Raw genomic sequence first — 14,048 nt, 5'->3', positions numbered from 1 at the left:
TTTGAGTTTATTGATTGCTTTGATCAGTAATACTGATACAACTAAATTCATTTATTTAAATAAGACTTCTTTTGTAAATGGGAAAAAATGTATTCCCTTTGTTTCAGTAAAAAAATAAACCTTTGTTATTATTATATTCTTGAATGAAGAATACATTTTGTACAGTTATCTTAATAATTGTAGCAGGTCAAAATTAACCTAGTCTAAACGAGAAATAACTTGCAAACTACTGTCTACAAGATTTAGTGAAACAAAAAATATATTTTGCCACCATATGGAAAGAAGTAGCCTATGTGAACCTTTCAGAATCTGTGAATAAATTTAACAAAATAAGAGATCATGCAAAATACATTTTTTGTTTATTTAGTACTGTCCTGAATAATATATTTTACATAAAGTATGTTTACATTTAGTCCACAAGACTAAAAAATAAAAAAAGATTTTAAAAAAAGCTGCACGACCTTGTTCAAAAGTTTATGAATCATTGATTCTTAATAGGCTATGTAATTACCTGGATGATCCAGCTGTTTTGTATGTGTGTGTGTGTGTTTATGTATGTGACAGTTGTTCTTGAGTTTCTTATGTCCTGAGCAGTTAAACTGCCCAATGTTCTTCAGAAAAAAAAATCCTCCAGTTCCTGCAAATTCATCTTTTGCATATTTGAACCCTCTCCAGCAGTGACTAGGATTTTGAGATCCATCTTTTCACACTGAGGACAATTGAAGGACTTAAACACAACTACCTGTATTTAAAAAAGCATCAAACATTTAATGCTCCAGAAGGAACCAAGGTGCTCCCAAAATGTTATTTTGTTTATATATATAAAATATAAAAATGTAATGGTTGTGTTTGAGTCCCTCAATTGTCCTCTGTGAAAAGATGGATCTCAAAATCATACGGTCACTGCTGGAGAGGGTTCAAATATGCAAAAGATGCTGGAGAACTGAAGTGTTCTGCCATGAATCCTTCAGGTATCACACAGAATCAAGGGTTCATAAACTTTTGAACAGGTAATTAAAAATACCCAAAAAACTACATAAACATATTTTATGTAAAATATCTTATTCAGGACAGCACTAAAGAAAAATAAATAACACATTGTGTATGATCTCTTTTATTTAGTTAAAATTATTCACATTTTCACAGATTATATCTTAAACGGAATGCATCAATTGCTTAAATCATTCTCGTGTGTTTGAATAAATAAGGCTGACACAGAATGAAGGTTTTAAAAATAAGCGTGGTTTATAAAACCCAAATATGACAGGATCACCAAAGTGTATACAGAAACACAAATGAGATCATCAGTGGAACCATAGGAATACACTCAACATTTACAAACTAATCTGTAAAAGGGGAAACTGAGACATTTTCCTCTCTTTTTATGTCTCTATTTAATCACAGAAGCACAAGTTTTTCTTTAAGTCTCAACTTACTCAAAAGTACAACCATCTAGCAACTACAAACAATGTCACAGTCAAGTATTTAAGAAGGGAATACAACATCAAGATAGGAAGTTAGAAAAGATGCAGAGATATCAAGCACTTAACATCATGGGTGTAGCAAGCAATCAAGACAACAGTTTATTTCCCCCCATGAAGAAATGATGCCAGGGCTTGTTCTGTATTTCAAAAAGTGAAAAAAGAAAAAAAAGTTACAAAATAAAAACCCTCCATTTTGAGGGTTTATCTCATAACAGAACCCGTAGTTAGGGTGTTAATGAGAATGTTAACATGTCCCATTCTTCTCCCAATCCTCCCCAACAATTCCTTATCAGAGTTCACAATATCGACCGTCACCCAACAAGTCCTGTCAAATGGGCACAAACCCTGGGGATGAAAGTGTTATGAGTAGAAATATACACCTACTGTAGATAAAACCGATCACATTCCATATTCACTAAAGCATCTTAAGTTACACTATTTCAATAGAATTCACATGTAAGACAGCGTGGGATTGTGGCTAATCAAAAATGCCCTTCATCTACCATAATACTGCTCATTTAAAGAAAAAGTCTCCAACTTGTACATACATAATTAGTACAATAAATTAAACAACATTCTTTTACACATTTGAAATGTAAAAAATGTACCTATTTACAGTGCAAAACAAAAGCAGCATGCAGGCAAGACAATTGGCAATGCGTTACAAAAAGCACTGAATGGGGCAAATTTGTGCTCAGCGTCCATATGTACTGTTCAGAACTGTGGAAGAGTGTATCATTTCTACAAGTTTTGTGTGCCACTCGATAGTCTACTTGATAAAGGATTCAGCCAGTTCTGAGAGAACTAAAGACAGAGCAAAAGTAAGACAGTGTGCCAAAAGGTCATTTTGAGAACAACAAGATTGACATTTCATTAATATCATAGGACAAAAGGTCTGCACAGCAACACAGTAACACCACATTTTCGAATGAGGATAGCACTCTATATTCTTTTGCAACCACAAATCACAGGTAGTTTCCCCCTTCTTCTGTGATACATTTGAATCTAAAAATTTTCCCTTAAAATGTGTTTAAGCAAAACAATAATCTTAAAGTCAACTAAAATATGTTACTCACAAACAAAACGCCTGAACAGTTTTCTTTTAAAGAGCAAATAAGAATATGAAACGGCAAATCAGAGAGATTGTGAAAACAAATCTATCTTTTGATTAGATTTTAGTTACAGCTGAAAGATTGTGCTTGCAAAAATACATCAAAGCATGCTGCTGAAAAAAGTGTCAAAATGAACTAAATGCTGAAAAAATAATAAGCAAAACGTACATAGCTAAAAACAGCCCTGATGTTTTTTTTAAAAAATAATGACAACTATAGATATTAATCATAATTAAATGTTATTGTAAGTTAAAACAACATTATTGGCTCACTTATATCAAAAGCATTATGATAAAAGAGGTAAAAAACACTCTTTTCTCCTAAATATGCTGTTTGAAATTCAGAGACCACGTATGAAAATGTATGAAAGACAAGGTAGTTACACCTGCCCTGCAAAAAATGTACATTATAAATCATGTACAATCACATTTTTTCATCAAAAGCTGATTATAAAGATGTCGCCACACTCATGAAGCATACAAATAAGCAAACTGTGATCATAGTTAAAGGGATAGTTTACTCATTTATTAACCATCAAGTTGTTCTAAACCCATATGGGTTTCTTTCTTCTGTTGAACACAATAAAATATATTTTGACGAATGTGGGTAACCAAATGGTAGTCACATTCTTCAACATATCTTCTTTTGTATTTTTGGGTGAACTATCCCTTTAAGATGTTGGTAAAGAAAAATAATTATTCTCACCACAAGTGAACTACTTTTTGATGCACAGAATCTCTTATGGTTCACCATAATACAAAACTGAAATCACAACCATAAGAATTATAATTGACTGGCAGTGGTTGCATTTCCTCTTTGGCTTGCAGTGGTTATGACAATGGTTCATAAGTGATACAAAAAGCCATGTAGGAAACACTTCCCTTTAGTCTGCAATTGGGTGACCATTATTACTGAATCTTTCCAGTTTAGTGCATCATTACAATTGAAATAGTTCACAGGATCATCTGATCTTTTTCATTGGCCAGCATTTTTTTCACCCGAATAGTATTTCAAATATTAACCAGGTATTGACATGTTTTCTTACAGTAGTTTTACTGTTTGAAGTATGAGTGAAAATAATAATTATATACATCCTGCCATGACAACAGTATGTAAACTTTTAGTCATCAGCTATCATTTCTCAAAAGAAAACACACGCACACATTCTTTCAAACACAAACCATACATGGCAAAAATATGACAGCTTTGATATCAAAGCAATACATGTTAAAAAATAAAAAAAATAAAACATATTTGCATATTAAACATGATGAAACAAAATAAAACACTATTTTATGGTTAGGAAATAACGAGCATTTCCAAACAGTGCCTCCAGGGCCATACTCTGATGATAACTCAAAAAAGAAGAAAAGAAAAGAAAATTATATGAAACAAATAAAATAAACATCAGCTACTGAGCTGTTGTTATTTTTAAATGCGCTGTGGTTAGTGTGCGGCTTGAGTCCGTGCAGTCTACGATACTTTATTATTCTTTCATATGATAACTCTCCTCCCTGTAGATCCTAATAATTATTTTAAGTTTGTAAACAGTCATGTGCAGTAATATAGATTTAAAAACCTAAACAAATGTACAAAAAAGTATCAATATAGAGAAACAAAATTAACAAATCTAATAAAAAAAGTACCTTGAGGAAAATTCCACACTTGGCTTTTCCGTGCGTGTGTATATTTCTCGTTGTGTGTGTGTCTGTGTTTGTACGATGTCACTGTTGTGTCCTGATATGTCTCACAGCTGTTTTTGTGCTTAACTCTGTCCACTACTCTGTCTTTGATATTGTGAGTGCTGAAGAGAAAGAGTGTGAATATGTGTGTATCTGTGTGTGTTTGAGATCAGGTGTGCTGAGGCAGCTCTGTGAGAAACCAATAGAAAGCCGAGACGTGACGGGACCGCGAGATCTGGGTTCAGCTGAAGGCCTCATCATCCGTATCTTCAATGAGCACCTTAGTATCCTTCTTAGACCTGTCAGGGAAACATACATATACATAATCAACAATTCTGAAAAGTGCCACTTACTGTTCTCAAATGTTGAAAGAAATGAATACATTTCAATTCAGATGTGCCATTACAGGAATAAATTACATTTTAAAATATATTAAACTTTAAAGTATATTTCACAATGTAACTTTTTGATAATAAAAAAAAAAATGCAGCCTAGGTTAAGAAACATTTTTTAAAGACATGGAAAAAATATGACCAACGCCAACCTTTTGACCAGTACAGTGTGACCTGCACTTTAAATCAAATGAAATTTTAATTAGCAACTAATATTTTTTTTTAACCTAATCTAACTCTTAAATTGAGTTTTGTTGTTATAACATAATGTATTTGAATTGGTTCGGGGATGTTAATATATTATTATATATTTAATTAAATAATATTTTTGACAACTAAAATACATGTATTTTTTAGATTAACTTTTTTGTGAATTGCATATGTTCGGTAATGACCTATTTATTAAATATGTTATTCAAGCTATTTAATTAAAGCTGCAGTCCGTACATTTTTTGTTCAAAATTTTATATAATGAGCGAGTACATCATGAATTAATTTTGACTCTGTCTTGAATCACTATGGTACACCTAATAGTGTTTATATTCTGATCTATATTAAGACCGATTGGTTCGCAAGCTCTGTGGATTAGTTCAGTATCTGGATGACTCATCATAGATATAAATAGTGAGAAGTAGCTCTGACTACAATGTTCTTCCGCAAGATGCAGTTTCGTTTATCAAACGCCATAAGTTACGGACTGCAGCTTTAAGTGTTATCAGCAATTTAAATACATATAAATTACATTTTGGTGTACTTGTCAGGACTGTCTGAAATGCCTGAAATAATGTTTTATATAAACACCGATCAGGCATAACATTATGACCTAATTTTGTGTTGGTCCCACTTTTGCTGCCAAAACAGCCCTGACCCGTCAAGGCATGGACTCCACTAGACCCCTGAAGGTGTGCTGTTGTATCTGCCCCAAGATGTTAGCAGCAGATCTTTTAAGTCCTGTACGTTGCGTGGTGGGGCCTACATGGATCGGACTTGTTTGTTCAGCGCATCCCACAGATGCTCGATTTGATTGGGATCTGGGGAATTTGGAGGCAAATCAACACCTCAAACTCATTGTGCTCCTCAAACTATTCCTGAACCATTGTTTTTTTGTGGCAGGGTGCATTATCCTGCTGAAAGAGGCCACAGCCACCAGCGAATACCGTTTCCATGAAAGGCATGGTCTGCAATAATGTTTAGGTAGGTGGTACGTGTCAAAGTAACATCCACATGGATGGCATGACAAGGTTTCCCAGCAGAACATTGCCCAAAGCATCACACTGTCTTGGCCAGCATGCCTTCTTCCCATGGTGAATCCTGGTGCCATGTATTCACAAGGTAAGTGACGCACATGCTCTGTGGTCCAGTTCTGATGCTCAAATGCCCACTGTTGGCCCTTTTCTGTAGTGAACAGGGGTCAGCATGCGCACCCAGACTGGTCTACGGCTATTTGGCCCTTGTTAAACTAGCTCAAATCCTCACGCTTGTCTATTCATCTATTCTTGCTTCTAACACTGATCATTGAATATGAATATATTACCTTGAGAAAATTTTTTTCACTTGCTGCCTAACGTATCCCACCCACTAAAAGGTGCCATGATGAAGAGATAATCAGTATTATTCACTTTGTCTGATAATGTGTCAGTTATGACTGATCGGTATATATATTTTATATATATAAAATCCCTTACTGAGAGGACAGCAGGGGTCGTCGTAAGGACAGGCTGTAGCTCCGTTTCCAGCTCTTTTTGCCCTGTCTGTTCCGGACTCCATCCTCCTGATCCATCATCTGCTCTAGCAGCGTCTGATCGTCTGCGTTTAGAGGGGCCACCGAGATGTCTCGCACCGCTCGGAACTCACCACAGTTATTTAAGTGCTCATTCTCAAGACGGAAGAAGTTCCACACAAAACGTCTAAAGGGAGAAAAAAATGCAAAGAAAGAGAGAGGATTAAGAGAGCGAGAGACAGAGGTCATCATGTGTTTAATGTTCTACAACAAGGTTTTCAAAACTGGGTTTCATGAGTTCATTAAAAGCAAATTAAAGAGGCCATATTATGCCCATTAAAGAGACCATATAATGCCCTTTTACTAAGTCTAAGTTTTGGTTTTGTGGTCTACTAGAACAGGTTTTTATGCTCAAATGTAAAAAATAAAAAATTACACATTGTTGCAGCACCTCACTTCCCAGTCTAGAAGTAAAGGCCAGTTCACATCAAGGATGATACCTATGAAGTTCAAGGTCAAGAATAATTTATGTGATTTTATATTATTTATTTGAAAAAAATTAAATAAAAGAGTAGATTCATTACTATCCTTGTAATGTTCAACTGGTCGAGGTTGATACCGGATTATAGGAGAAAGTAATTAGTAATGCAATACTTTTTAATTTAGAGAGAGTAATTAGTAGAGTAATCTAGTTACATTGTTGAAGATGTAATTAGTAGCTAGTAATTAATTACTTTTTTACTGTAACTTAACCAACACTGGTGATTGGTCAACTGCTTTGAGCGTGTTCACGCCCTTTACCATAACTTTGAGTTTTAACACACTACTATCTAACTCTTATTAACTCTATTTTGTGTATGTCTTGGGTGGCAATTATTTAAATGAGTAATTTTGTGACATGTACATGCAAATGTGTTTTTAAACTACTTATTTATTAACTTAAAATACCAAAATACTTAAAGTAATTATTTTAGTTCAAATGGACCGATGAGAAGAATAGGGAATCCATGTTCTACACCAACATCTCACCTAAACACTTCCAGAGGAGCTAAAATGGTAACCACAATGTCCTCGATGGAAGGAATGGAAGTCATGGAAGTCAGAGAGATCTGCAGTGTCCAGGCGAAGCGCAGGATCACATCTTCTATAATGGCAGAGTAGTAGTAGGCCTAAAAGGAAAAGGAAGTGACATCATAACAGTTGGTAGTAATTGATAAATAGCCCATCTGACAGTTACAATGCTGAAAAAAAACTCCATCTTAAACCAACATAAGCTGGTTTGCTGCACTTGTCAGCAGGGGAGACAGATGGCTGACAACTAAACCAGTTTAAAGGGATAGTTCACTCAATGTTGTATTTGAATAAAAGCCTAAATGAAATCTGTTTTATCATATATTGAGATTGTGTCTCTTCAGAAGACTTGGATTGAACAGTTTGATTCACATGGATTTCTTTTTATCCCCTCAAGAACATTTTGAATCATCTGAGTTTTGGAATCTCTCAGATTTAATTACAAATATCTTCTAATAGTGCTCTTAAGATGAACAAAATTCATATGGGCTTGGAACAACATGAGGGTGAGTAATTGATGACGTAATTTTAAATTTCGGGGTGAACTATCCCATTAAGATCAGCCAACCAGCCAGTTTTTGCTTTGGTCCTTAGAAATGTTGAACCTACAACATTGTGCTCACCAGACCAGATCTTTGACCACATCATCACATCACCCATGATGGAAATATTACTGTTTTGCTTTTTGATTTGACATTCAAGATGGGAGATAATTTTCTCTCATATCTTACTTTATGTGGGTAAACAATCTCCTCTCTCAAGAAGGTATTCTCGCCTGCATTGCGGTCGAAAAGACCCCAGTCCATCTTTAAGTCCCAGATCAGTGTGTAGAGTGAACTGACGACCGAAGACAGGATCAGCATGTAGAAAAACACCTCAGCGTCAGCATGTTTCTGATCTGAAAAAGAGAAAGTTACCTGTGAATTTAATACTATGTCCACTAGAGGGAGACTGTTTACCATTCATCTTCTACACTTGAGAAAAAAAGCAATTGAATTCCAGATTACTAATGCCATTGTGTCTGTGGCTATTCATCTCTGTTATTGAAAGGTCTTTCAATGTCAAATACTAATGTTTTTATATTAATTAAAACAAGAGCATGATGAACAAAATGCATGCAAAATGCAAAACAAATGCAAATTTTTACACTCTGTCTGTGATTACGGATTAAAACCGGTATTACATATGTCCCGATCTACATTACCATTCAAAATTCTATTTTTAAAGAAATTAATAGTTTTATGTATCAAGGATGCATTCAAACGATCAAAAGACATTTAAAATGTTTCAAAAGCATTCTTTCAAATAAATGCTGACCTTTTAAACTTTCAGTTCATAAAAGAATCCTGAAATTGATCAAGGTTTCCACAAAAATATTAAGCAGCACAACCATTTACATTATTGAAAATAATAAGCTTGTATCTAATATCTTGAGCTGCAAATTAGCATATTAGACTGATTTCTGAAGGATCATGTGACACTGAAGACTGGAGTAATGAGGCTGAAAATTCAGCTGTCATCACAGGAATAAAATACATTTTTAAAATATGTTTAAATGGAAAACCATTATTTTAAATTGTAATAACATTTCCCAATATTACTGTTTTTACTGTATTTTGATCAAATAAATGCCTTAGTGACCATGAGACTTCTTTTAAAAACATAAAACACCCTCTTACAGGCCTATTTTTACATTTCTGTTCCACAAACATATTATTACATTGGATACAGGTTTTAATATTCTCCCTCCTGTCTTATTTATAACACGTATATAAAGAGAACTACATGTAATTTAATCAGCAACTTTTTTCTGCATCTAAGACAAAAATGCATTTAGTACAACCCTTTACATAAATACCCATGATGAAGTAACTGCGTTTAATATAATCTGCTGAAAGGCAGAGGATAAAAGCTGTATGGGAAAAGGAATTAGCAACTAATATTGATGATGAGGCACAGGAGAACATATGGAATCATGCCAAAAGATATCCATTTTGCACAGGGGCAATACAAGTCTAAAAAAAAGCAGGCAGAACTGAAATATAAGAATAAGAGCATCCGAGTAAGTTAATAGGGGGCGAGACATTTATCAGATAGTGGAACAATACAGGTCTCAGGTCAGTGAATGGTTAAATCTCTTAGGCCTCAGACAGCAGACGGTGCTGAATCTGGAACAGGCCCATCAGTCTTAATAAAGCCTTTCACGCGCTGTCATCCAGGCGCCAGGAAACCAGCAGAGGACATTTTTCGCCGGAACATATAATAGCCCTGTCCATCCTATTTCAGAGCTGAACTATGGGTGCAGATGCTGAATAAGGTGTCCCTAGATTACCCAAGATGCTCCAGATGCTCACCCCAACAAGACACTTTAAGAGTGCAATGCCAGTCTAATCTCTTCACACAGGCTGTGAAGAAATTAAAATGGACAAATGTTTTTTTCTTTTTTATGGAATATTGCAGTTTATATTACAAATAGTTTATCTGTGCACATCATTATTTATTTATTTTTATTCATTTGCCTCATAATCTTTAATCAAAATAACTTCCTCCTTCCTCTTGCAGTGACATCTTTTCTCTTCTCTGGTGATGCAGGACAACCGGTAAGTCACATGAGATCGACCAATAACAAACTGCAATCATCCAATCAATTCCCAAAGGACAAAATCAAGCCCCGCCCAACAATTTTACTTGTTCGAGAAGTCATTTATAGGAATGGGCGATACCACTTATTTTGTTTTTGATACGATACCGATATTTTCAAGGCCAGTATCATCGATATTGATACATATTAACACATATGCAGTATTAAGCAACAGTGTGCATTATGCATGTAAGGTTGAAGTTAGCTAATGAAAATAGCGGCCATTTAACACAAAGCCTTAAAGGTACAGAGGCACAAATAGTCTGTGCAATTTAGAGGTCAGAGAGAGAAATGGTCATGAAAAACGAAATGGACACTATTATGATTTATGTAAACATGAACTGTGATGACCCAAACCCACTTCCTCAGACAGAAATAGTTTTCATCTTTGCACAATGACAGCGTTTGTGTTTCTTCGGTAATAGAATACAGGACGTGAAATAGAATGTGTCATTCTCTGCATCTGACCACATGACGAGAACATGACAAAGAAAAAATAATAGAATAGAAACAGAGTTTAAAGTCCAGGTATGCCAAGATATTACAATTACAATTCAATATTGACCTTTTTAACTGATTAATCTGTACTAAACAGTAATATTTATACACATGAGGGGGGTAAACGCTACACAACAATGATGTTAAAAATAAAGCTGTGACTACATACAGCCATCTCCTGTCAATCATTCCTACCTACTTCATCTGGAGCATATGTATTCCTGGCTACATGCGGTCCACATGAAATGGTTTAAATCGGTGCAATGAAGCCATTAGAGCAGGTAAGCACAGGTGTTCATGTACACATATCTATAACCCTCCACTAAGATGTGTTGTTTTGATCAAAGATCCAGGTCTGATACAGAAAGAGAGAGAGAAAAAAATCTAATCATTTTTCAGCGGTTCAGAGCTTCATCATTATTCTAGCGATACGCTCACACTGTTCTGTCTCGCCACAGGCAGGCAATTATAGCTCAACCTCCTCTGGATAGTCCATTTTCCTTTATTTCCTCTTATTTTTGCTCTCTTCCTTTCTCCCCTCATGTTTCTCTCTCCCCTTTAATCGTTTTTTTAGCTTCTAGTGTTCACACAGCATCTTTCCTTTAATCTCTGTTTGCATTTTGCTTGGTCTTGTTGGATGTCATTGAGCTCTTCAGCATAGCTTAAAGGGATAGTTCACCCAAAAACCATTGACTTCCATACTAGAAAAAAAAATCAATAATTAAAAATTATTAAAAGTCAATAGCTGCCGTCAACTGTCTGATTATCAACATTCTTTAAAATATATTTTGTGTTCAACTGAAGAAAGAAACTCATTCAGGTTTGGAACAGCATGAGGGTGATTAAATGATGACAACATTTTCTTTTTTGTGTGAACTACCCCTTAAGCTGAGAACGCCATTCCTCATTAAAGTTTAAATGAAATCTTTGCGGATATCGACCTGCTACCACTTGAAATGCAACACGAATAAAAGCAGGTGTAATGGCGTTACTGACATGAGAACAGATCAAATAAATACACTTGTATATACACCAATGCAAAAAATCATAATTTCAGTGAGCTAGTGTGCAATGTGAGTAACACATCAAACTTTGGGCCCTATTTTAATGACCTGAGCGCATTATCTGAAGCACACGGCGCAGGTGCACTTCGAGTGTATTCGAATCCAATTTTGCTAGTTTAACGGTGGAAAAAATGGTCGGCACACCAGGAGCATGGTCTAAAAGGGTCGTCTCATAATGAGTCATGGGTGTGTTTTGTGCGTGACGTGCCAATGAACTAATCAGAGTCTCATCTCCCATTCCCTTTATAAGCCACTTGCACCTGCACCATGGAGGAATTCACTATATACATGGCGGATTTTACGAGCGGAAAGACTGAACCCTTCACAGAGGAATCCATTTATTTTGAATATTTTAACATTTTTGTGTGTTTCTGCACATCCTTGTGTGTGTAATAAGCAGAGTGTATGAGTGTTGTGCACCCGCCTAGGCGGATATTAGTAACGCCCCCTTTAAATAACACAAAAAGTACTGTGCTATTGACAGGTTTTTGTTGGTCAATGGCGCAGTTGTTTTCAGTTCAAAATAACAACGCGCCAATAATACGCCTGGACACTCCTCGTTTTCAGACCAGCACGCCCATGGGGGAACAGATGGGAGCAAGCGCATTTACTATTTAAACAACGTGGTGTTGAACGTGAAAATCTGCATCGGACTGAAACTAGCAAAAAAACCTCTTGCATCACCACTGGCGTCGCATTGCACCAGGTGTATGATAGTGCCCTTAGACATTAAAGGGTTAGTACACCCAAAAATCACCCTAATGTCGTTCCTCACCCGTAAGACCTCTGTTCATCTTCGGAACACAGTTTAAGATGTTTTAGATTTAGCCCGAGAGCTTTTCTGTTCCTTCAATGAAAGTGTATGCACACTATACTGCCCATGTCCAGAAAGGTATTAAAAACATCATCAAAGAAGTCCATATGTGACATGATCAGTTAGTTAGTTAGAATGTCTTGAAGCATTGAAACTACATTTTGGTTCAATACACTGATTTATAACTGTTCAAATCTTTATTTGAGGGTTGAAAACAAATGCGGAAGAGAAGAAACTGCTGAATAAAGTTGTGGTTTTTGTTATTTTTGGACCAAAATGTATTTTCGATGCTTCAAGAGATTCTAATTAACTAACTGATGTCATATATGGACTACTTTGATGATGTTTTTATTCCCTTTCTGGACATGGACAGTATATGGAACGACATTAGGGAGAGTCATTAATGACAGAAATATTTTTTTTTGGTGAACTAGCCCTTTAAGACTTACTAATCATTCCTTATTATGATTGAACCAACAACCTTCAGGTTGCAAATCTAAAGCAAAATCATGAGGAAATTAGGCTAAAAGAATAGTGCTCTGACCACTTCTTATCCTTACGACTGATCTCAATCTCACACACCTGTTTGGCTCATGAATAATGTTAATTGAAACATTAATTATGCTCAAGCATGTTACATTCCTTTGGGATTAGTTTACATGAAAACTAAAATAAATCGAATCCATAGACTCATTAATCAAGGCAGCTTACAGGAGTGAACATCAGTTTCAATCAGGGCACAAATGATGGAGGTGATCTCTGATGCAGTCATATATTAACTGGCTCACCGCCAGGAACATTTCGAGCAAATCCTAATGAGTGAATCAAATGCATGGTGAGATTGCCATGTTGGGTTGAATGGAGCCTCTTTCACTCTTATGAGGCAGACGCTCTGGGCTGCACTCCAGATTTCATCTATATCACTGACACAGAGATGTTTCAAATATACACTGAAGTCTGGACAGGCTGTCCACCAACATATAGATACCTCAAAGTCTGTTAAACGAAAACATAAATGCAGGGGCGTAATATGCACCCATGCTTGATATTTAAACACTGACATTCAAGGGAACAAACCAGAAACTACTCGGTGTGCATATAAATAATGAAATGGATAAAATGCCTTAGCGGAGTGCTTTGAGATCGATTTTTCGCAAAAGTTGTCTTTCCGAAGAGATACGGGAAGGCATGGAGGCTGACTGTTTGATAAGAGAGAGTGAGACAGGCGGAGAGACATGTTTGAGCAGCAGTCTTTCGCACTTCAGATGGATTTCAGTGGCAGAATAATCAGATGGTAATTGTAGATAGAGACGAGGGATATGTCTGGAATCTTAATGGCATGCTTTTAAACTCTTTAAGACTTCATGTGAACTGAATGCAGGATAATTGCTGTGATTGAATGCAAAATGTGGTGTTTGGCAACACATTTTTTATTAAGTTTTTATGAAGCAGGACGGCTCTTTTTTGAATGCACCATTGAAATGCCAGCCTGTTTCTTATTGGTACAATTTGTCTCCAACATAAAATTGAGATGTTTTCACTTTATGTTGCTAAATCAGTCTCTAACAGA

At 35.7% G+C, this 14,048-nt stretch overlaps 1 protein-coding gene across 1 annotated transcript in view; it reads right to left on the bottom strand.

Annotated features, from left to right (window-relative positions):
- Nucleotides 1-1,220: 1,220 nt before the first annotated feature.
- xpr1a (xenotropic and polytropic retrovirus receptor 1a) overlaps nt 1,221-14,048 on the bottom strand; it is a 73,822-nt gene continuing 60,994 nt past the window's right edge. Inside the window, exons 12-15 of the mRNA XM_067414163.1 lie at nt 8,193-8,359; nt 7,420-7,559; nt 6,356-6,577; nt 1,221-4,577 (exon numbers count right to left, since the gene is read on the bottom strand). Of these exons, the coding sequence (XP_067270264.1) occupies nt 4,520-4,577; nt 6,356-6,577; nt 7,420-7,559; nt 8,193-8,359 (587 nt within the window). The 3' untranslated portion in view covers nt 1,221-4,519. The remainder of the gene's footprint in view (nt 4,578-6,355; nt 6,578-7,419; nt 7,560-8,192; nt 8,360-14,048) is intronic.

The sequence above is a fragment of the Pseudorasbora parva genome, chromosome 13, assembly GCF_024679245.1.
Source record: "Pseudorasbora parva isolate DD20220531a chromosome 13, ASM2467924v1, whole genome shotgun sequence".
In the NCBI taxonomy this organism is placed as follows: domain Eukaryota; kingdom Metazoa; phylum Chordata; class Actinopteri; order Cypriniformes; family Gobionidae; genus Pseudorasbora; species Pseudorasbora parva.
Note: the sequence above shows the minus strand (reverse complement) of the source record. Positions and strands in the feature narration are given on the sequence as shown.